This window comes from Papio anubis, chromosome 10 (assembly GCF_008728515.1).
Source record: "Papio anubis isolate 15944 chromosome 10, Panubis1.0, whole genome shotgun sequence".
Taxonomy (NCBI): domain Eukaryota; kingdom Metazoa; phylum Chordata; class Mammalia; order Primates; family Cercopithecidae; genus Papio; species Papio anubis.
Genome location: NC_044985.1, coordinates 36,328,339 through 36,353,417, shown reverse-complemented (window position 1 = coordinate 36,353,417; position 25,079 = coordinate 36,328,339). Strand labels below are relative to the sequence as shown.

The 25,079-nt window shown below is 39.2% G+C and overlaps 1 protein-coding gene across 11 annotated transcripts in view; it reads right to left on the bottom strand.

Annotated features, from left to right (window-relative positions):
• The window catches only part of FMNL2 (formin like 2), a 318,205-nt gene that overhangs the window by 106,111 nt on the left and 187,015 nt on the right, over positions 1 to 25,079 (bottom strand). For all 11 annotated transcript variants that reach the window (XR_635420.4, XM_009182240.2, XM_009182238.2 and 8 more), the window contains exons 2-3: positions 23,271 to 23,354; positions 1,999 to 2,079 (exon numbers count right to left, since the gene is read on the bottom strand). Coding sequence is in view for 10 of the 11 variants with exons in the window: in XM_009182240.2 (XP_009180504.2) it covers positions 1,999 to 2,079; positions 23,271 to 23,354 (165 nt within the window). In the remaining variant the exon portion in view is untranslated. The remainder of the gene's footprint in view (positions 1 to 1,998; positions 2,080 to 23,270; positions 23,355 to 25,079) is intronic.

Here is a 25,079-nt window from a genome sequence, read left to right as displayed (position 1 = left end):
TCTTGCTGTCCCTTTGCAAAGAAATAGTGCAGAAAAACACCCATCTGGGAATGTGTTTTGTGTATATGGCTGTCTCTTTATTTATTTATTTTTCTTTTTGAGACGCAGTTTTTTGTTCTTTTTGCCCAGGCTGGAGTGCAATGCACAATCTCGACTCACTGCAAACTCCGCCTCCCGGGTTCAAGGGATTCTCCTGCCTCAGCCTCCTGAGTAGCTGGGATTACAGGTACCTACCACCATGCCCGGCTCATTTTTGTAGTTTTAGTAGAGATGGGGTTTCACTATGTTGGTCAGGCTGGTCTTGAACTCCTGACCTCAGGTGATCCATCCGCCTCGGCCTCCCAAAGTGCTGGGATTATAGGCGTGAGCTACCATGCCCGGCCTGGGTGTATCTTCCTTTACAGACCTCTTTAAACTGATGACATTAAGACTGCCACGTTCTTAGGGAAAGGGAGGAATGAGAAAAATTAACAAGAACTGAGCAACGGTTTCATTTGTAGGACCTGACAACAGATCTTTTGGAAAGAAACGTGTGTGCCACATTTAAGAGGGAAGAAGTATCAATGATACTTTGACAGGTACGTTCCTGGATTCAAGATTGTGTCACATTCAAATCACATATGACATACAGCCAGCAATGAAGTTCTGCACTCCACTGTCATCATCACTACTAGATTTTATTTCCCCTTGTCTACATATTAACCATAAGAGAAAGACCCAGGAAACTTCCAAAAGGAAATAATAGCTGTTCTCCTTTGCTGGACTTTTTTTTATTGGGGTGGGGGTGGGGGTTGAGGGGAGGAAGAGTTAGAGTAGAAGATAAAGAAAAAAAAATTTTTTTTTTTTTTTTTTTTTTTTTGAGACAGAGTCTGGCTCTGTCGCCCAGGCTGGAGTGCAGTGGCCGGATCTCAGCTCACTGCAAGCTCCATACTCCCGAGTTTAGGCCATTCTCCTGCCCTTAGCCTCCCGAGTAGCTGGGACTACAGGCCGTCCGCGGCGCCCGGCTAGTTGTATTTTTAGTAGAGGCGAGGTTTCCACCGGGTTAGCCAGGATGGTCTCGATCTCGGCCTCATGATCCGCCCGTCTCGGCCTCCCCAAAGTGCACTGGGATTACAGGCTTGAGCCAGCCCGAGCCAAAAATTTTTTAATACAAGCATCAAGAGCCCCAGAAATAGTGGCTGACTAGGTAAAGTATAGCGTTCTTTTCTCATAAGTCTCACATTGAAACAACAGAGAGAATCAGCCTGAGATATTTTCGCTGGAGCATTGAAAGCAGGAGTTGTAGAAGGTCAATAGAAAAACAAGCGCTATCTGGTAAAGCACCCCTCCACCCATCTTGAGCAAGGACAGCTCTGCCCTGAGACATCCCAGGACTGATTCAGGCCCACAGGGCCGTGCCAGGCTACATGCTTTACCACAAGGCATCAGTTTAAACCAATTGTGTGGCTGCACAAAGCAGGGCTTGTTTGTAAAAGGAGAGAGTCTGTTGAGAATGGAATCAACTATTCTCTCCTTACCTTCTCAGGCCAGGGGCAGGGGTTGGGGTGGGTAGGAGGGGAGCTGCTAAAAGCATCAACACAGGATGTGAGTGCACAGCTGGGATGACAAAGGCCCAGTGATTTTTTTCAAGGTCTCTGGAAATGCACCAAGGCATAAAAAACTGAAAGGCAAGTATTCCCTTTGCCAAGCCCGCTCTTGTAGGGGCCTAAACACCTCTGGACTGCACTCACTGCCCTGTGTAATTGGAAATAACAGTGACTCAATAACCATCAGAGGTATGTGACTCTCATGTCAGGAAAGAACTTTTATACACATCTTCAAGTGAGAAGGGTGTTTGTTTTCCTTTGTCTTCTTACGTTGTTGGTCTCCCAAGGTGGTTTTTTGTGGAGGCTCTGGCAGAGGCTCTAATGCAGAGGAAGGAAGGTCTCTTCCAATGCAGGAGGATTCTGCTCGCTAATAAAGAAGCAACAACGAGGAGTGTAAACAAATCTGTCTTACCTTCCTGGTTACAGCTGGATCCAGATAGCCTTTGAGCTTCTGAATGTATGTATGGGGAGGATTCTTCACCTGGAATCGTTCCTGCAGAAAGCACAAAAGTCAAAAGTATGAAAGGTATGAAGCCATGACACAGTCAGCCACATCAGATTATGTTACCAAAATATGACCAAAATGCATCCATAGTATAAATGTGGCCCTGTGAGCCGTCACTATATACTAATTGTTTTGCATCTTGGTAGTAGATGTGATCCCCTCTTTGCATAGGAGGAAAACTGAAGCTCAGAGAAAGGCAGAACTCTGTTTGATGACACTGCTGGTCACAGGTACATGTGGGTTTGAACCCACATCTGCTCAACTCCAGAGTCAGTACTGCTTTCTCCACAGGGCCCTGCAGCTTCCGTTCTAGGAACAGTGCTTTGCCCAACCTGTTTCAGGTCCTCCTTCAGCAGGTCTTCAATCTTTTGCATATTTTCTTGAATATCTTCAATGCTGGCAACAATCTTTCTCTTTTGGATGTTTATTTTATCTTTGAAAATAACAAAACATTTGATCCAAACTGATAAAGCTATTTTTTTTTCAAATATGAGCAATGAGTCAATTGCTAAATAACTGGAATGGGGGAGTGTGTGTTTGCGTGGATACACGTGTGTGCCATCATGAATGGATTCCAACCCGGAAGATCCAAAAGTATCCTGAGCAAAGGCAGTCACTAGAATAAGCATACACATACATAATATACCATCCAAGATGATATCTGAATGTAGGTCAGCGGTGGGGCCCAAGAATCAACATTTCTAACATGTTTTATGCTAATACTGCCAAAAGAGGAACCATACTTTGAAAAATTCACACCATGTGTATCAGGTTTTATAGACCCTAATGTCCAAAGCAGAACAGGCAACAGTAAAAACCTGGGTAGAAGCCACATGTCCACAAACCATCAAATGAACAAGTACTTACATTTACATTCATACAATGGTATACCAGATTACAATGAAAACAAGCCATGTACTGCATGCTCCTATGAATGGATCTCACAAACCTGATGCTGAGCCAAGAAGAACACCTGATTTCATTTCTTCACACTTATAAAATAGGCAACATTAAACTTTAATGGTTACAGATACATACTCAACTGGTAACATTATACATATAGATATATGGTTTTATATTGTGTGTATATATGTATACTTGGAGATAATCTGCCTGAAAGTCATGGTTGGAAGACTGAAGTAGGGAAAGTCGTAATCAAAAGGGGAAATATGGCATATTCCTAAGAGGCCAGCAGTTCTATTTCTTGATCTGAGTAGCAGTTACAAAGGTGCTGGCTTTATACTAATTATGATGCTGGTTCTCGGGCTTAACTACCTTTTCTATATAGATGCTGTATTTCTCACAAAAAAAGTTTAAATCAGCTCTAAAGGAAAAAACAGATTCACCAAGAAATGAGGACAAGCCTGGGTAACATCGTGAAACCCCCTCTCTACAAAAAACACAAAAAATTAGCTGGGTATGATGGCCCATGCCTGTAGTCCCAGCTATCCAGGAGGCTGAGGTGGGAGAATCACCTGAGCCCAGGAGGTCAAGGCTGCAGTGAGCCCTGGTATGCCACTGCACTCCAGCCTGGGTAACAGAGCAAGACCCTGTCTTAAAAAAAAGAAAAGAAAAGAAAAAAGATATGAGGATAATCTTTATCATGTTCTTTTCTACCTACAACCCAAAGAGTGTTTTCTTACTTTAATTCTTTATAATCTGATTATCGCTTACTCCACAATGGAATTTTTTGGTATTTCACTCTGACGATTGGCCAGCATGTGCATTTGTTTATCCCATAGAAACTTGTATTTCTCCAACACAGGGAACCAGAACATTCTGCATGGTCCACTGAAGCCTTGCTTGCTTGTAGATTTTAAAATGCTAAAGGTCACTGTAATAATACTGAAAAGATAATCTTATTGTTTAAAATCTATATTTGTTGTTTATCCTTGAAAATAGGGGGAAATGGTTTGTAGTGGAACACATATTAATATTTTCCCTTTATTTAAAAATAATCAGGAAGAATTTTGTGGTATATGAACTGTATCTCAATAAAGTTGCTTTTAAAAAAAAAGAGCAGCATACTTTTTCTAATTATTCCTCCAAATGTTCTATCTTGAGAGCAATTCCTAAGTAATTCACAACTATTCGACATCTCGAGAGCCATCACTGTGTCTGTGTATAAATTCCTTTTTTTAAATCACCATCACTTCACCAAGCAATCAGAGGGGATCCTATTGCCATGGGGATTTAGCAGTAGTCCAGCTGAGGGCTAAAATAATCACAAAAGCTCAGAAAAATGAACTGATGAGCTATCTAGAAGCCAGTCGTTATTTCCAAACTCATGTATGACAACAGCTGATGCCAGACAGATATCAGAATATAAATAAATATCACCCTTTTAAATAATATAATTCCAATTATTAAAAAAAAATTATTTGAGACAGAGCCTCACTCTGTCACCCAGGCTGGAATGCAGTGGCACAATCACAGTTCACTGCAGCCTTGACTTCCCAGGTTCAAGCAATCCTCCCACTTCCGCCTCCTAAGAAGTTGGATCTATAGGCGCAGGCCACCACGCCCGGCTAATTTTCTAAAGACAAGGTCTCACCATGTTGCCCAGGCTGGTATCGAACTCCTGGGCTCAACTTTATTTTTACAATAATAAAATTTGGTGGAGTAGCACATGTAACACATCAGCATTCACTCATTTAGTGAGCCCTATCTTTGACGGTCAGTAAAGGCAGCTTTTCTTCATTTCCTACTTGGGACTGTGGCGACTCAGAGGCTTACTCAAATACACACATTTGCTGGTCCTGTTGACTGGACTATATTTCTTTAGGACTTTGAATTATGAACAAGGTCTACATGTAATAAACTCACACTTTTTAACATATGCTTATTTAGTATTTGTTGCTGTATTCCACATATTTTTCATTTGCTTGAGCAGCTTACTGACATATTTCCAAGAAAGAGAAAATAAGGAAGCCTCATGCTTTAAAACACAGTTGGTCCACACTGCATCCACTTCTAAGAAAACTCGGGTGCCGCCATTTGCCTTGGCACGTCTGCCCATCTCTTCTTTCTACCTCCACTGCTGCCATGGAACCCATGAAAAAGCTTGTGCCAAATGGGGAGAAGGGGGACAGAAAAAGAAGGTTCTGAAGTTCACTCTTGATTCCACTCACCCTCTACAAGATGGAATCATGGAAGCTGCCAATTTTGAATGGTTTTTGCAAGAGGATCAAAGTGAATGGAGCAAGATCGAAAGGAGCAAGATCACCAAGACTTCCCAGGTGCCTTTTCAATTCATGTTGATAGTTCATCATGACTAAAGAATATTTTTGTTCCTAAGAATAACATTTCTACACAGTGCAACTCAAGTTGGTGACTTAATAAAGGTACTTACATCATTGATGTTGAGCAAGCAGGTAACTATGTCCTGAAAATAACACGGGATATGAAGCAGTTTTTAAAGTGTGGGTAACGGAAAACTGCCAACCAAAGCCGTTTCAACTTTTAATACAATATCTAAAATTCTAATATTTAGAGGGCAAAATATATTAATTCACATAAATAGGATGCCTATAATCCATCTGAAGTGCTTCAAAATAAATGTGTTTGGCAAGGTGCTGAAATTCTCTTACGTATTTTCCCAATGTTTCCGTTGTTCAAATTGGCCACGTTGAAGACAGAGAGAAAAGGTTTGGCAAATCAGGTGCTGAATTTATAACTCAAACAGTGGTTCCTTTAGATATTAGACAGGCAACCCCAAGTTTTGCAGAAACAATTGGGGCTTTGTATTCTTCCTCTGTAACAGTTTTATTTGAATCCCTGGATGTAGGCTGAGTTTTCTTTTCTCTTCTCCCTCTCTCCTTCTTTCGTGGTTCTCACGAAAGTTTTATATGAGTTTTATTTAAGAACTTATAAAAATACAGTCAGGTGCGGTGGCTCACGCCAGTAATCCCAACACTTTGGGAGGCTGAAGCAGGTGGATCACCTGAGGTCAGGAGTTTGAGACCAGCCTGGCCAACGTGGTGAAACTCCACCTCTACAAAAAATACAAAAATTAGTCGGGCGTGGTGGTGTGTGCCTATAATCCCAGCTACTTTAGAGGCTGAGACAGGAGAATTGCTTGAACCTGGTAGGCAGAGGTTGCAGTGAGCTGAGATCGTGCCACTGCGCTCTAGCCTGGGCGACAGAGTGAGTCTCCATCTCAAAAAAACAAACAAAAAAACTCACACAAAATATTCCAGATAATGAATTTTAATCCTCATCTTCCTCTTCTCTGGTTAATTTGGAAGTAACACAATTCACAACTCCTTGCCTTTGGCAACTACATGCAATAGATGATTCTTCAAATATATTCTTTTTTTTTTTTTTTTTAGACGGAGTCTCGCTCTGTCACCCAGGCTGGAGTGCAGTGGCCGGATCTCAGCTCACTGCAAGCTCCACCTCCCGGGTTTACGCCATTCTCCTGCCTCAGCCTCCCGAGTAGCTGGGACTACAGGCGCCCGCCACCACGCCCGGCTAAGTTTTCGTATTTTTTAGTAGAGACGGGGTTTCACCGTGTCAGCGAGGATGGTCTCGATCTCCTGACCTCGTGATCCGCCCGTCTCGGCCTCCCAAAGTGCTGGGATTACAGGCTTGAGCCACCGCGCCCGGCCGCCAAATATATTCTTCAAATATTTTTTAGTGAGATATTTCAACTACAACTACCTTTTCATGTGGGGCAGTACTTTTTGTTTCTCCAATTTTTAACTTATCTTTCAATGACGCTTTACAGTTTATCATATTCTTTAGATCCCTTAGCTCACTCAAGCTTCTATATCTGGCAAGTAGATATTACCTCCATTTTGCAGATGAGGGAACTGAGGCTCAAAGATTAAATGACTTACCTGAAATCATATACTCTGTGTGTGTGTGTGTGTGTGTGTATGTGTAAGATCTCTGATGTATTTTTCCAATGTTTCTGTTGTTCAAACACAGGTTTTCTGACTCTTTCTGATCCTTGTTCTTTTTACTATACTATAATAAGCATGCTCATCTTAAATTTAATCGTATAAACATTTTTTAAAGGGTAGAAATATGTTCTATTCTTCATTGAGTCCCAGTATGTAAAAGAATACTTGGCACATAGTTGATCTTCAATAATGTTCAAAGAATTAAATTTTTTTAAAATGTCACATACAAGTCACTTCTTTCACAAATTAAGGGTAAGTTTTAAAGTGTAAAAGTACACAAAGAGAATATAAGCACACTCTACAGGATGTATCCCAGCAGGTTCAGTAGACATAAGTTAGTCAAGCTCATGTCAGAGCCAAAGAACATTTGCTGATGAGCCACAGCTGTCTCTCGTAGATCTAAAGCCGTCTAATGCCTTTTATAACCATACATTTCCTCATTAACCCAATCCCCTAAGGCTTAGGTTAGCTTCCTCTTTCCCTACGGGTTACCTGGAAGGTTACGCTGCCTATACACATAGCTGCCTTGCAGACAAGGAAAAGACAAAACATTTACTGGACTCCACTTAATGACCAAGTCTACTGCAACCCAAGGTGGGAAACTAGACCATTCTGAAAAGAACTAAGTGACGGGCTGTGACAGGGGTGTAGTAATTTAATTAGGTAAGTCACAGCTAACAGAATTCATTGGCGATGCTACAAGATGGCCTTTTCTACTAGATACAGATAGGCAGACTTAAGTTCTTTCTAACAAGCTGAACTGTTTCTTTGGTTCCTCCTCTCCCTACATGTCCTCCTCCTGTTTCTCCACTTAAATCTAATAGAGTTTGTCATTGAAAGCCTTTCTGTGTAAAGGTTTGGAATTGGACATTCCACTCATCTAGCTAAGCATTTCTGATCTTTTATATCCTCTCTATCCAATTACACGAGAAATTAATTGGGGTTAATTTGGTGTGAGCTAGACTCAGAACAAGCATGTTATAAGTATTTCCGCTCCATAAATCACATTTAGATACACAGCTCCACAATCAAACAAGAATTCCATTCCAGTTTATCTTATACCTTCATATTCTGAGGCTTAAGGAAAGAAATTATAACATGACATCTGAAAACAGAAATCTCAGGGAATGACTGGCTCTCACGGCACACACTGTTGAGTTTCTTTCCCTGTTTGGTATAGCCACAAAGTCCTTGGCTCTATTTCAGTGGTGTATTACCAGAGCTACATAAACTGCTTGAACTTCCTCGGGGATGAATTAGATGTCACCATCATTACATGAGTATTAATGTTTTATTATCTTGATCCTAAAATAATTCATTTTAGATAGTAACAATTTAAAGGGCATTGTTTTTGTTCCCATAATGTCACTACATTTGAACGTTTTACTTCCTGGAAGCTGGAAGTAGTTGGGCATCCTTTCCAAAGGCTGAGTAGGCAAACTGCAGTCTCTAAATGAGCCAATATTACAACCAGCACTATTGCCATTAGTAAGTACTAATTTGTAAGATTTAGCTTAGTGCTAAGTACTCTTCAAAGTTAAGCTGACAGACATAATCCATATCCTCAAGATTTTTACCCTCTAAAACAGAGAATGCTGACACAAGTAACAGGGAGGGAAAAAATGAGAATGAAATGTTGCAATAATATTGTATATGGACAGAAATGATTTATCCAATATGGAAGAGGCCAAGAATGGTGCACCTACATGGTGCGGGGTGGGCTAGGGGGAGAGGGTTGCCAAGACCAATCAGCATCCCTAAACAGGAGGGCCTGAGGTAAGCCCTAACACCTTGCCCTCCCAGGGCTAACCATTTATACAAATAGAAAATGATTTCCACAAATAGACCTAGATTCCCAAAGAACTGAGAGAACCAAAGCCCCCAAAAGAATGCATGCTCCTTGTTCCCCCCAAAATAAAAATTTTGAAATTTCTGAGTAGCTGGCAGACTGTCCCCATCAACAGAAAGTATGCGTATGAGCATGTCGTGGATGGTGAGACAGGAGAGGACAACTGACAGAAAATGAAAAAGTATTAAGTCTCTGCCTACTGACTATAATAGATGGCCAAGAAGGCAAGTTCAGATGAGATTCTAATTTGTATAATGACTACCAGAGGAAGCTAGTGCCAGCTGGGCTACTATTTAGAAGGATCCCAGTGGTTATTATTGGATGAAAACATTTTGCTAAACAAGCCCCTGCCTCTGAACATTTTAAATCTTACTAACATGTTTGGATCTCCTGTTTCCAGGCACTAACATGAAAACTTTAAAAAAGAGTTTTTACTCTTTCACCTATCCAGAACACACACAGAAGATACTGTAAAAAGCACAAAAAGAAATAAATTCAATTGCAAAGCATTAAATCTCATCTCTGAGATGTAGCAGACATAGTTGTAATACAAAATAGAATATGATAAGAGCCATATGTGATCCTCTCAAAGTTCAAAGAAAGGTGAGGCTCTTCCCAACTGAGATGATCAAAGGAACCTCCCCGGAGAAAGTAGCTTTTGAATTGAATTTTGGAAGGCAGGCAGTGCATAGATATCCCGGGACAGTATACGAGGCAGGAGACAGAGGAGTTTTCCAGATGAGGAACATGGGAACAATAGCACAGAAAGGCAGGATATGTGGTAATAACTTCAAGAGGTTTAGCTGAGTTCTAGTAATCCAGTTTATGAAAATTGCACAAAGGATCTATATGGTAAATTGGAACAAACGGCAGCAGATGTCAAATAATAAGTTAGGAACACAGGATGGACAACAAGGAGTCTTGAATAGTGAAAGCACACACGATTAATACTGTGTACCTCTTTCCTCCGTTCCCAACTTTTAAAGTTGGCTATTTCTGCACTAGACTTGAAAAATCAGCACGTCAGATTCATTCCACAGCCATAGTTTCTTGGAGAGCCTCAAAACATTCTTCAGCTCTGAATATGAAATCATTTTGCTAGTTGAAGAGGAGAGGACAACTTTCCAAGTGTTCCATTACAGCTCTCAGACTGAAAATAACCTCTGATGAGACTTTTCCAAATGCTTTCTTTTATTTAGACTAGCAAGAATTTCTTCTAGTTCAATGAGTCTCTCCTGACCAAAACATCCTATAACTCATTTTCTAGTATGTAATATTGAGTAGGTTTCTTTAATCCTACTCCTCTTACTTAGGAATGCCTTTCAAACAAAAAGAAAGTACAGATGATCTTTCAGAGTCCCCAGAGATGGTCACGTATCATACAAATAAAACATAGGGGGTTGGGAGAGATCAGAGTTCAAAATCTGATCAGAAAAACAAAACAAAACAAACAAAAAAAAACAGACAAAGTAAGCCTTAAGAGTTCTTGTAGAAACCATTAGGCAATTCAAGAGCACTAATATTTTTCAATTATGCAAGAATTTTTTTAAAATTACAAGCTCCGATTTTAAGAATTGCTTTTCTGACTACAGTTAAATTAACTGCTTCTCTAAAACTCCATTGGCCTCAATTCAAACAATGTACAAACTGTGGGTATAATTATCATAACTTCAATAGGTGCTAGCTGAATCAAACTGAACTGGAATATTTACTAAGGTGGTAAGTTTTGTCAGTGAAACTTTAAAGCAAGTAGCATGGGAGGAGCTAGAAGCTACTTTCCACTAAAATCAGCAAGTGGTGGGGAAGTGTCTGATACATGGAAAGAAAGCATGCTTGTGAACAGAATAATTGAAAGTAAGAGAAATTCATCAGATCTTAATCATCCTACCCTCACCACTTGCTTTTACTTAATGTAGGGACAGATTTAAACATAGGAACCAAGCTGAGAATACTCAACTTCAACTTTTATCCAAGGCAGTTGTTTCTATTACAGAAGCCATAAAATAGTGTTTAATTATAAAACTTGGTTTTGGTAAGTACGATGATATAACATAAACCATCTCTCTCTACAAAGGCATAAATGAAGTGGTGGGAGGTTGTTCAGAAACAGTATTTCTCTAGGAACAAAAAATTGGAAACATTTTTAAAATATATTCCTTAAAATAGCACCCAAAATCATGATATTTAGAGATAAATTTAAAATATGTGTAAGACCTGTATACTACTAGAAATGTGAAAAAATTCCTGCAAGATATTAAAACGCCTAAATCAATAGAGATACCATGTTCATAGATCAGAAGAGTCAATATCGTATAAAGGTCAATTCTACTGAAATTGATCTACAGAGTCAATGCATGTTCTGCCCAAATCCTGGAAGTTTTTTCTTAGAAACTGACAAACTGATTCTAAAATTTATATTAAAATGCAAAGGAACTAGAATAGCCAAAATAATTTAGCAAAAGAAAAAGTTGGAGAATTGACACTACCTGATTTCAAGACAGTAATCAAACCAGAGACATATTGGCATAAGGATAAAACTACAGATGAGTAGAAAAGAATAGAGAACACAAAAATAGACCCACATGTATATGGCCAATTGGTTTTCAAAGATACCAAAGTAATTCATGAAAAAAGAACAGTCTATTAAATAAATTGTGCTGAAACAGTTGGAGGTACAGATAGATAAATATAGAAGCATAGATGGATGGATGGATGGATAGACAGATGATTGATAGACAGATAGATAGATGAGGAAAAAGTGTAACTCCACCCTTAACTCATCCCATATATCAAAATAGATTATAGACTAAAATATAAGGACCAAAACTGTGAAATTTCCAGAAGAAAACATATGAGATAATCTCTGTGACCTGAGGGTAGGCAAAAAATTTCTTAGGAAACAAAATGCATGAGCCACTTAAAAAATAAATTCAATTTCATCAAAAAACCTTTTTTTCTTCAGAAGATACTGTTATAAATACTAAAAAGTGAGACAAAAACTAATGAAATATTTGCAAAGTATTTGTTTGATAAAGACTTGTATCCAGAATATTGTTTAAAACTTCTACAGCTAAGACAAATAACTCACTTTTTAAAAATAGGCAAAAGAGGCCAGGTACAGTGGCTCACACCTGTAATCCCAGCTCTTCGGGAGGCCAAGGCAGGTGGATCACTTGAGGTCAGGAGTTCGAGACCAGTCTGGCCAACACGGTGAAACCCTGTCTCTACTAAAAATACAAAAATTAGCTGGGCATGGTGGTGCATGCCTGTAATCCTGGCTACTTGGGAGACTGAGGCAGGAGAATCGCTTGAACCCAGGAAACAGAGGTTTCAATGAGCCAAGATCATGCCACTCCACTCCAGTCTGGGCAAGAGAGTGAGCCTCCATCTCAAAAAAAGAAAAAAAAAAAAAATTAAAATAGGCAAAAGATTTGAACAGAGTGGATCCTTCAACAAAGATATAAAAATGTCAAACACGCACATAAAAAGATGCTCAACATCATCAGTCATTAGGGAAATGCAAATTAAAACCACAGTGAGATACTGCCATATGCCCATAAAAATGGCTAGAATTTTAAAAGACTGACAATACCAAGTGTTGATAGGATTTGGAACAACAGGGACTCTATTACATCACTGGTAAGAATGCAAAATGGTCTAGCCACTTTGGAAAACACAACTGGTGAACATTATTGTATATAAATTAGACCTCAATAAAAATAATTAAAAACAGTTTATCAAAGTAATTTTAGATATATTTATTTACTTTGTTACTGAGCACAACTCTCTTGAAAAAGTTTACCTCGCCCTAATGAAAGAAATGCACCAGACACAAGCCAAATATTCATCTTTGTCAATTAATACTTTTGCAGGAAATAAAGTACTCCAAGGGATCCTATAAACCTTAGTTTTACTATTTCAAAAACATATCATTCATAATTCTATTTAAAGAATTAAAAATTACAGTAATTGCATCACAATTTTTTAATCAGGCTCCAAATGTACCTCCATACCTCAAACCATTAATATGACTTCAGTGTCATTTCATATTTGCTTAATTCACTACCTTGTTCCAACTTCTGTACCTCACCCCACCCCTAAACCACATCCCATTCTCCTAGATATATAAATATTCTCCTTCTAAAACATAAAAACTAAAGCAACATATGCTAATAAACTTGAAGACTCACATCTTAAACCGAGGCTCCAGTGATCCCACTGTATGCTTTCCCCTTAGATCTTATATCTTAGGCCTGATACAGTGGCTCACACCTGTAATCCCAGCACTTTGGGATCACCTGAGGCCAGGAGTTCAAGACCAGCCTGGCCAACATGGTGAAACCCCGTCTCTACTAAAAATACAAAAATTAGCTGGGCGTGGTGTTGGGCGCCTGTAGTCCCAGCTACTCGGGAGGCTGAGGCAGGAGGATCGCTTGAACCCGGGAGGGGGAGGTTGCAATAAGCAGACATCGCGCCACTGCACTCCAGCCTCGGTGACAGAGCAAGACTCTGTTTCAACAGGAAAAGAAAGATCTTACATCTTAATTTTACATTTAGCATAATAAACACAAACACCCCTTCTAATAAACCCCGCATTCTTTCTTTTCGTCTTCAGATCCCATGATTAAGCAAACAATAGTTTCAATCTGTGACCCACATGGTCAAAATCAGTCACTAAGCCAAGCTTTCAAATAGGATCTAAGGATAGGCATAGAAGGAAAGTAGAAAGGAAGTCCCTCTAAATGGGTCATTGATGAGGACAAAGATACATAAGCACACACCTAACCTGCTAGATGTGTTCATCTTATAGGGTTTTAGATTGACCTGAAGTTATACTCTAACAGAAAATATGGGTACATGTACCAATAACTGAGTGGCTGTGGTCAAACTGATTGTGAAGAGAACCAACAGAGGTTTTACGGGTAAGAAACATCTGTATAATGGTATTTCTAGTACCTGAAGATGCTGCTACAAGCCTTGGACTCATCCACAGCTAGTATCCGCCATGTTGATGGAGGTTATACACAGTCTTTGCCCTATGTATAGCTGTTTCTTACAAAACCCAAACCATATTTCTAATTAGTTTTCCTGCTATCTTCCTGTACTACCAAATACCTACAGTATCATTAGAAATTTAAACCAATTTACCTTGTATTTCTGCTACCTAAATAAATGTTGTTTTACTACTGCAGCAGGGATAAAGACTGTAGACACCTCAATTTCCCCAATGACTTTAGAAAATGACTTCTTTTAAACTCTTTCTTTCCTTGAAAGTTCATCAAGAACACTGCAGGCAACCCGGAAAGAGTATGTATCCGGGCTGAGGGTGTTCCATTATATATTTAGTCTTTTACAGTTTGCTTTTAAGTGTATGTCTTAATCTTTTTTCAACCTTGTTTTGAAACATTCGGCATAATATTTTCTGAAGCATGATGGTCATAGCATCTAGCACGTCACTCTTCACAAGGTGAAGGTAATTATTTAATTGCTTGATGGTGAAGAGGCTACAATTAAATGGTAGTTTTCTCAAAAAACTTTTTTAAACATAAAATTTTTCAGAATCAGGCATCAGTAGACTTCAGTTTTAGTTTCAGCTCAAGCACTTGCTGTACAACTTCTAGAAAGTCATTTGACTTTGTGTGTGTGTGTGTGTGTGAAAGGTGAGCAACAGCAGCCTTCCACAAGCAAAGATTATGAGTCAAATGGCCAACTGTTAAAAATGAAATAAAATAGTATCTATATCACTTGGTAGAAATTCTTAGCTAACCTGCCTTAATAAATCATTTTAATTTGCTTAGCAATGATTTTCTAAAAGATAGTGTCAAAGATCAACCTCAGTGTCCCCAAATTTATAAAAGTCATTCATATGATAAACTTTGCTTCAAACAAGACGACCACTTAGTCTAAACCAGCTCAGGCAATTCAGTCGTTTTTAAAAGGTGGGATGGGAGTGGAGGATCTATAATTCCATTTGTATTACCAGGCAGGAAGGCAGGCACTGTGATACACAGTTTGGCAAAATACAGCCTACAAGTTTTCTTTTTTTTCCCCCACTTATCTTGCTCCTTCTAAAGCCTACACATTTCAAATGAGACTAAGCCCTCGATGTCCAGCTCTGACAACGAATACCAAACAGCATTTCTGACAGAGTATTTCTATCAAGCAACCAAAAAGGATGGTTTTAAAACAATAATTGTTTCCTCTCCTCTTTTTACTACCTTTCTCCCTTTGTCTCTCCCCCTACTCCAGTCTCTGTAGGGTAGGCCAGCATTTTTCTCTCCACTATGAAAGCTATAGGCCAAGAGGAGGAAAGATGTAATGTAAATTCACTTCTAGGTTCAGACCCAACTTTCCAAAACTCCAAAAGCTCAACACATAAAGAGCTGGCATCTGCTATTTGATTGCTTTCCCAGTGTTTTAGAATCAAAGAATCAGAGACCTGGAATGAGTCTTAACGGAAAGGAAACTGCTTTTAGGAAGGAAATGAAAAGAAACCTGACTTCTTTTCAACATCAATTCACTCAGTGCCTTTCCTCAGGTTTGGAGAGCTCAAGAAAACGAAGAGTCCCTTCAAAAACTCAAGCAGAAAATAGCAAAGACACAAAATGCCTTTTTTTTTTTTTTTCTGAGGTGTGGCAAAAATAACCACATCCCACAGCCAATTCTTGTCTGGTACATTGCTGGAACTCGGGACAAACAAATTGGTACTACCAACCATTTGGGGTCTTTTCCCTGACTTATAAGGAAAACTCAGACCCACACTCCATGTCTCATCTCACTCTTTCCTTTCCCTCGCCTAGACAACTAAATGCCTAGTCAATGGATAAATTAATGAATACATAAGGGCAAGTTTTAACACTGAATACAGCCTAAAACAAAGGAACCATAAGACTATCAAAATCGGTAATCGTGGCAGAGACTAGCAGTCGCTGTTTAGTAAACATTTTCTTTTCCCTCTGGGTGCTCAGCTAGTCTCCATTTCTCATCCTTTTTTGCAGGTCCTTGTCAACAAAATAAGAGTGTAGGTGATGTGTGCCAATTCCAGGCCTGTCCCAGAGACTTCCCAGGTGTGCACCTGCATGTTCTTTCTCCCTTTGTCTGGAAAGAGATGACTCCCAGGGTGAAGCGGAAGCTGTGTGTTGAAAATAGCCTCACCTGTGTAGAATTTGACCCCAATGACCAACAATATCTAACCTGATTATGTAAATTAAAATCTACTGTGTGAATCATTATACATCTTAGTGTCTGTAGTGGGTTGAATGGTGACCCCCAAAAGATATGGCCATGTCCTAACCTCCTCTCCCAACCACGAGTATAATAACCACTTGTGGAAAAAGGGTGTTTGCAGATGTCATGAGGTTAAGGATCTCAAGATGTGATCATCCCAGATTATCCATGTAGGCCCTAAATCCAGTAACTGTTCTTATAAAAGACAGGAGAAGACAGAGAGAAGAGAAAGCCAGGTAAGGATGGAGGCAGAGACTGGATTTACACAGTCACAAGCCAAAGAATGCCCAGAGTCACCAGAGGGAAGGAGCGGAAAGGAAGGAATCTCCTTTAGGGCCTTGGGAGGGAACAAGGCCCCGTCAACAGCCTGATTTCAGACTTCTGGTCTCCAGGTCCGTGAGAGAACACACTTCTGTTATTGTAAGCCACCAAATGTGCAGTAATTTGTTATGGCTGCCATAGAACACTAAGATAGTATCTATTACCCTATCATTTGATGCACAGAAAGCTACAAAAAACCTTTTACTACAGTCAGTAATTTAGTTAGTAATGTTTTAGGTAGTAATGATACTCGTATTGTTTTGAAAGTTTTTATATGACAGAAAAAGGTAAATAATTATATTACTGTTAGGAATCAAACATTTCATTGCAAAAGAAAGGTAACTATAAAATCAAAGAGATTAAGCAAATTAATGAAAATTGATTTGAAAATATTGAATTCATAATTTTTGAAGGTGTATTTTTAAGGTCTAGAAACTTACATTAAGAAGCAAAGTCACTCAGCAGCTATGAAAACCTTTTGCACGCACTTCCTCATCTGTAATACTATCTCCCACTAAAAAGAAAAGGGATCATTGGAGAAATGACTTATCCTAGGCCTGGGCAAAGAAGATACGGGCGGATCACGAGGTCAGGAGTTCGAGACCATCCTGGCTAACACGGTGAAACCCCGTCTCTACTAAAAAATACGAAAAACTAGCCGGGCGAGGTGGCGGGCGCCTGTAGTCCCGGCTACTCGGGAGGCTGAGGCAGGAGAATGGCGTAAAAACCCGGGAGGCGGAGCTTGCAGTGAGCTGAGATCCGGCCACTGCACTCCAGCCTGGGCGACACAGCGAGACTCTGTCTCAAAAAAAAAAAAAAAAAGAAAAAGATGCAAAGAAGATACGTTTCACACCATAAAACAAGCTCTGAAGGATTAATAGGGTCATGTGAAAAGGACACAAGAACCAGCACTAAGGGATTCCCACAGATCAAAGAAGTGATCATATGAGCCTCAAAAATAATATCACATTGATTAAAACATGATTGAATCCATGAAAATTCATGAGTTCATAGTGATACTCAAAAAAGGAGGCCAGAGAAAACCCACTGGTCATCTTTTGTGGTATCTATTAATCCAAATTCTACTTAAAAAAAATGGCAATTGAGGGGAAAAATTCCAGGAATAATTATATTCCAGGATAAACCAAGACCCAGTTGAAAAAGCTCTAGTTACTAGCTTAATGTATTAACAGAAGGAAAGAGAGATCAGAAAATCATCTTTTTCCAATTCGTAATGAAACTGATTCAGCAAAAGATTATCAATTGGTTTCAAACCCATTAGGTACAAGATTGATAGGTAACTGGACGTATATATGGTGTCAAAGTAACACCAAACAGAATTCTCTCCAACATAAGGGGAAAACACAGTTACACAATGGGGCCATCAAGTTGTCATTGGCCAAACTTATTTAATGATGGGACAAGCAGACATTATTTTTCTATGATATTCTTGACAAAGATGTTCAACATCAATTTGTAATGCCTTTAAATCGAACTTCTAGATAACAGGAAATTCAGGAGCTAAGACACCCCTAGGAAACAAGTAAATGCAAAAAACGAAACTTTCTACAAGAGGGCTCGCTAGTATATTTACTACGTGTGCATCATAAACAAAAGTCTACTCCGGTTTAAAGTAATTTAAGGAACATAATGGCCAGATACAACATGTGACTGATCCTGAAACAGATTCTCATTTGAGCAAACTAGATAGGAAGAACATCTTAAGGAAAATTGAGAACAATAAACTGGGCAACAGGAGATATTAAGAAATTACTATTCATTTTAATTGTGATGACCTTATTTGAATACAAGAGAAAATTTTTATAAGGTGCATACTGATTTTTTTTAAAAAACAAATACCAAACAAAAAATCTGACTATGCACAACCAAAAGAATGAATGTATAGAGGGGGAAGATCAGATATCAAAATGGTAAGAGAAAACTAAGGGTCAAAAGACAAAATTTGAAAAGAATTAAACAGATCATAAAAAACTAATAATTTTAAAACAGCATTTAAACATACCACAGAATTATGGAAACATGGTAAAAATGTAACCAATTTAACATATTAAGTATAGTAAACATGTCAGTTAGCCAGAGGATAGAAGGAAGGGAGGAGAAGGAGAAGGAGAAGTGGCTGTCTGCTATCCCAACAGCTGGAAGTGAGAAGCCAGAAAGGAGTGAGCGTAGGAGTGACCACAGAAAATAACCAATCATACCCTCAGCACCAGCAAACACTGAAGGAAGGTTTTATAACCCAGCTTAGGGATGGCACCTCTAACAGCTTCCGGACTGGATTATATGTTGGTGGGATCTACACCCATCCGCATTAGTCATCTCCAATGTCCTGAAATCTTTTACTAACCACTTCTACTTGATCATCCAGCAGAGGCAAAGTTATGAACCCACAACCTGTAAGCTCTATAGGCACTCCCTAAATGTATAATCAAAGCCTGCAACTTGGGAAATAGGAGCTAAAAGGCAGACTAAGTCTGAAGTCTAGGAGCAAAAAGGAGGAAAAGGGGCAGGGAAAGGTTATTGCTGGCATCACCATCTTTTCCTTCAGTTTCTTCACCACTGTCTCTGCTCTTCCTACGCTTGCTCAAATGACTCTAACATAGCAGCCATCAACACCAAAGTAGGCTATAAAAATGCCACCACTGTCACTAGGCATTTATTACCCCTGGTGCTCCAAGGACAAGCCCTCCTTACCTGGAATGGCCCATGGGAAATAATTTATCAGGATTCTGTAGTATTTGCTTACTAGGCAGGGAAGAGCTTTAACTGGCTCACAAAAACATGAACATTAAAAAATAATAATAATAACCAACACTAAAAACCATGGAGATATATTTGCTCTTTAATTTTTTAGGAAATTTAATTCCAATGGCAAACTGGCTTAAATATTGAGGCAAGTTCTCCAGTAAGAAACCTGCTTTTCCTTTTTAAAGAAATAGTATTACACCACAAGTAAAAGGTTTAAAAAATAATTATATTCTTAATGATTAAATACATGTATATGGTATGGGTCAGCTGTGTTGAAAAAGACAAGAGATCACCTCTCACAATGGGAGTAATGAGGTTTCTTAGCGCCACTGGCCTGACTCAGCTCTGGCTTCCCCTTCTCTAGATCAGGACCCATGCCAAGCCTGGAGAGATGCAGTCTGATCTCCCTGAAACGCTTATCATAGGAAGCTGAGCCTAAGTGGCTACAATTTCCTACTACCTCTTCACGCTCATCTTTTGTTTTGTTTTTTAATCTGCTTCTCCCCATCACTTTATACAAGTAAAGAAAGGGGAGATTTTCCATGTCTCACCCTTCCCTTGGTCCCTTCCCCAAGGATACTATGCCAAGCAACAGCCAGCCATCAGGAGGCAAGGTCCACCCATGCCAAATAACCACAGAAAATAACCAATCACACCCTCAGCACCAGCAAACACTGAAGGAAGGTTTTAAAACCCAGCTTAGGGATGTCACCTCTAACAGCTTCCGGACTGGATTATATGTTGGTGGGATCTACACCCATCTGCATTAGTCATCTCCAATGTCCTGAAATCTTTGACTAACCACTTCCACTTGATCATCCAGCAGAGGCACAGTTATGAACCCACAACCTGTAAGCTCTATAGGCACTCCCTAAATCACTTCAGCAGCCACACACAAAACCTTGGTGAGAAACCCTTACCTACTATAATTTTTGCTTCAAGGGCTTGTTTCCAGATCCCTGGGATAACAGGCAACAACTGAAAAAGCTTGTGAGTAGAGTTTGGAAATGGATGTTCTCGTTTCACTATCTGGGTGACCCCAGCATTGGCCTAGTCGTTTAGGCTCTATGAACCTCAGTTTCATCATCTATAAAATAAGGGGCTTGGGGAACAGATAGGAAAGGCGAAGGGACTTGCACTTCATTCCACATGCTCCTCCACATGCTTTCTTGGACAAGCATGTGTGAACTTTTTCAATAGAAAAAGTCGAGTCAGAGTGGCTTGGGATAAATGGTCTCTAACGACCCTTCCAGATATAAATGATCTAAAGGTCTAAACTCATCCAGGATCTCTAAACCCCCAAACCAGCATTTATCCATAGTACCCACTGTGCTAAGAGCTCTAAACTTGCGGGAAATGGCGAAAGCTCCAAAACCAAAACATGCAGCACAGGGTCTGTACCAAAAATTGAGGCGCAAGTGAGATTAAGGGACTTTCTCTCTTTCCGTAAGTGGAAATACCACTGAAAGAGCTCTTACAGCTAAGTAGCTTCAGGGTTTTATTTGCAGTTATCAAAGGAACCTGACATTTCCAGTTTTCTACGCTCGCACTACAAAATTTGCCTCTGTGTCCCCACAGAGTCCTTAAATTCATAGTGTCTTCATGGGAACTCTGTTCACCTACTGTAAAACAGAAATGGGTACGCTGGGATACACCTCACTGCACCCAAAATCCAGCAGAGATGTCTCTCTTCTGTGGCTCCCGTAGCTCCACTCCCTCCAGAATTAGTTAGACTTGTCTCCCATTTTACCTTAACCTTTGAGACCCACTAGAAGCTCAGGTCATCTTTATATTTATGCAATGAGCCAGGAAAGGACGAAGAGGCATTTCTGCAATATTGTTACTATAGAAAGCTCTTTGCGATTTAATCTTAATTTGGTTAAATTTGGGACAGAATTTCTGGAATTTATTCTCTATTCCTAACAGCATCTGTCATATTAAGAAATATTTATCTTCAACGTGAATGTATTTAGTACCACTGAATTATTACATTTAAAAATGGCATCCTTCTCTCTTTAAAATAATTCCGAGAAATGAGCAGTGAATTGCTTTTCCTTTACCAAAAACAAACCACACTGACAGGTAGAGGAAGGTGAGAAGGATATGGAAACAGTAAACTTCTGCTTAGTCTTCCAGGCCACCTCTTTTAACTGCTTTCTCCCTTCTGTCTTCTCTGCCAACAATGCAAGCTTCCTCTCCACTGTCTTCCATATTAGCTATTATTTCCTTCATTCAACATGTTTTCAATAAGCACATTTTCAAGCACTAAGCAAGTTGTTAGAGGCCCATATCCTAAGGGAACTTACTCTTGAGGGAGATACACTTAAATACTTACAAAACCAAGTGATAGATTAATGCAATCATATAGAAGTATGAAAAAGCTGATGCCCCAAATTAAATAATGAACTGCCACTTCATGATAAAGTCAGGTCATGAGAAAGCATTTATTGTGACACTCCATATTTGCTTCCTTAGAAAGAAGCAGAAAAGGTTCAGTGCACCAATTTGTACAATGCCTATAGCACAGAGAACATTTCAGTTTAGTTATCAATGCAGGAATAATCTTTGTTCACCAGTAATGTTGATATATTTATATTTATCTTGTTCAAAATGATAATTTACAAATGTTTACAACTTCATATAAGTTTTTTTTTTTCAGTGAGGAAATCAGTGTGGAGGGAAAAACGCAGGCAGGAATACTTAGATGAAGCCATGGATGAGGTTGGTAAAACACATGTCATTGAAGTACTGTGTAGTCGGTATAAATGGTCTCATAACCATTTATACCAAATTTGTGGCTCAGGCCACAAATCTGGCTCTGAGAATCTTAGCAACCAAGGAAAACAATGACCAGTTCCATGATTCACCATGTCCATATGGTAATTTTTCATGGAACTGAAACTTGAAATAATTTCTCCATAGGTCCTCACACACATATTCATATAGTTTCTTTTGGAAATCAATTTCTTTAACATTATCTATTACTTTGTATACCTTTCCTGTAACATATATCCTAACATATACTATATCCATGTTACATGCTTAAGAAGCAGTAAAATTAGTATTTGTATCCAAGAAGTAAAATTAATATTTGTGTGCACACAGCACTGGGGCCCAGGGGTTTCCTATATGTTAGATATCAACACCACCCCACAGTCATCATTTTAAACCTTCACAAATAAGATTTGCATTAATATTTTTACACTGGAAATGTATAGCTGAAGCTTTTTCTGACAGCATCATATAACTGCTATTCAAACCATAAAGTATGTTTGGATAACAGATAATGATATATTTGTGTATTAATCTGTTTTTGCACTGCTGATAAAGACATACCTGAGACTGGGCAACTTACAAAGGGAAGATATTTAATGGAGAACTCACAATTCCATGTGGCTGGGGAAGCCCCACAATTATGGCGGAAGGTGAAAGGCATGTCTCATGGAGGCAGACAAGAGAAAAGAGCTCGTGCAGGAAAACTCCCCCTTAGATAACCATCAGATCTCATGAGACTTACTCACTATCATGAGAACAGCAGCATGGGAAATAATTCAATTATTGCCCCCATAATTCAATTACCTCCTACTGGGTTCCTCTCATAACATGCGGGAATTCAAGATGAGATTTGGGTGGGGACACAGCCAAACCATATCAATTTGATATAACTTTCCCTGAATCTTTTGAGCACAAGTTGAAAATAAAAACAACAACGGTCACAATATTTAATATCTGGGCCCTTCAAGCAGCAACAGAGGCAGCCACACAAGTTTAGAGGCACCTGCTATGTGCCCAGTATTATTCTATGTACTTTACGATCAAACAAAATCAACAATAATTTCTTGGAATCATCTCAGTCACTAATCAAATATTCCCAATTTTCTCAAGAAGTCTTTTTAATAATTAGCTTATTCAAACTGGGATCCAAAGAAGATCCACACAAACATATCATTATTTCTCTGAAGTTCTCTTCTCCTCTTTTTTTTCCTATCTCTGTTGCAGAAGCAAATATCTTGTTTTTCAATCATGATATAATTGTCATACCATAAAATTCACACTGGATCTCTTCTTTCATTACTTTTTTCATAAAAGAAAGTGTCACTGTTTCTTACCTGATCACAAATCAGTTCCCATTTTTTCTCATTGTCATACTGCCGCAGTAACCTGGCTTTGTCAGGAGGTAGGTTCATAGCATTCTATTAAAAAAAAAAAAGAGAGAGGAGAAAAGATGTCACATTCCATAGCAGGTTTCCAAATTGGTAACTTGCAGGCAGAACAATTAATACCACTATGGTTTTTTCATTACTTTCTCTCAATTCCTAGTATCTGATTAAAACAAAACACCCACAGAAATCACTTAAACATCAAATTGGTTGGATGAGAGACGGGAAACTCTGAAGTTCTATGTTGGGACATGTGAGATGATCTGCTTTAAACAATCAGACTTGCATTTTAGCAGAGGTGATGTCTCTTTGGCAGACTCCCTTTCTACTTAACAAAAAGTTCAGAAGGTATCCAATTTCTTTGTAAAGCACTGTAGCCCCACCAGACACAAAACAGAAAACACCAAAAGAGAACTCAATGACCAGAACCACTGACAGATTCAAACTATACTCAACTTTGATAAAAAAAACTACAAGGAAAAGAACAAAAAAAAAAGACAATGACGCAACTATTCTTTGTCCCTTCTGTGAGATGACAGTACTCTTGAGGACATATGTTAACGTTTATGTCAACATTAATAACCACAATTCTCAGTTTAGCTTATATTGGTTTATGAAGGTAAGTTTGCAGTAGGAAATTAATCATGAGCCAAATGAGATGTCCAGACATCAGCACTCATATAAACCCCCTTCTTAACACAGCACACCTTCTGTAGTGCTGGTCACGGATTTTTTCCGGGTACTTTCACATGTCATGAATCTAATGTCCCAAATGACCAATCATACACATTTTTAAGATACTAGGTTTGGATGCAAGGTAAGGTCTTTGGCAAAAGACCATGGCAGAGTAAGAGAGCCTCAGAAAGAATTCAGATCTAATCTTTTGGCCTCCCCAAAGTTCTCATGCACTAAACAACTGAGCTAAGTAGTCGATTAAAGTATTACATCTATTTATCACCCTGTCTATCCCCTGGCATCAACATTGTCATACCTATCCCTAAATAGACAATGTGGTACCTTATCTGGGTCAATATTCAAGCAGACAAATGCAAAGGTCTTGAATTTTCAACGCTCAAGCTCCAAGCTCTCTGAAGGACTTGGCTTAGGGAGAAACAATTCCCCCTGGTTATGGCTATTGTCTCATGTTATAGGGTGAAACAAGTTTAATAGAGGCAAAGGTGAGTGTGCTGTCCTGACTTAAAGATACAGAATCAACCATTGATTATGATAAATTAACCCAAGCATTTTCCCTTAAACTCAATCTAACATCTAGATTGGTATGCCTTAAGTATATCTGCCACCTATTTGAGTCTAATCCATCATATTTTACAATAACCTGTCTTTAAAATATTTATTTATTTATTTATTTATTTATTTATTTATTTATTTTTGAGATGGGGTTTCGCTCCTGTTGCCCAGGCTGGAGTGCAATGGCACGATCTCGGCTCACCCTGCTTCCCAGGTTCAAGTAATTCTCCTGCCTCAGTCTCCCAAGTAGCTGGGATTACAGGAGCTCACCACCATGTCTGGCTAATTTTTGTATTCTTAATAGAGACGGGGTTTCACCATGTTGGCCAAGCTGGTCTTGAACTCCTGACTGCAGGTGATCTGCCTGCCTCAGCCTCCCAAAGTGCTGGGATTACAGGCAAGAGCCACTGTGCCCAGCCTAAAATATTTAATATGTTAATCGCCTCCCCCCACAAAGTTGACAATTACTTTGAAGAGCTTTGGACTTTATAAAGAGTTTTCAATGGTACT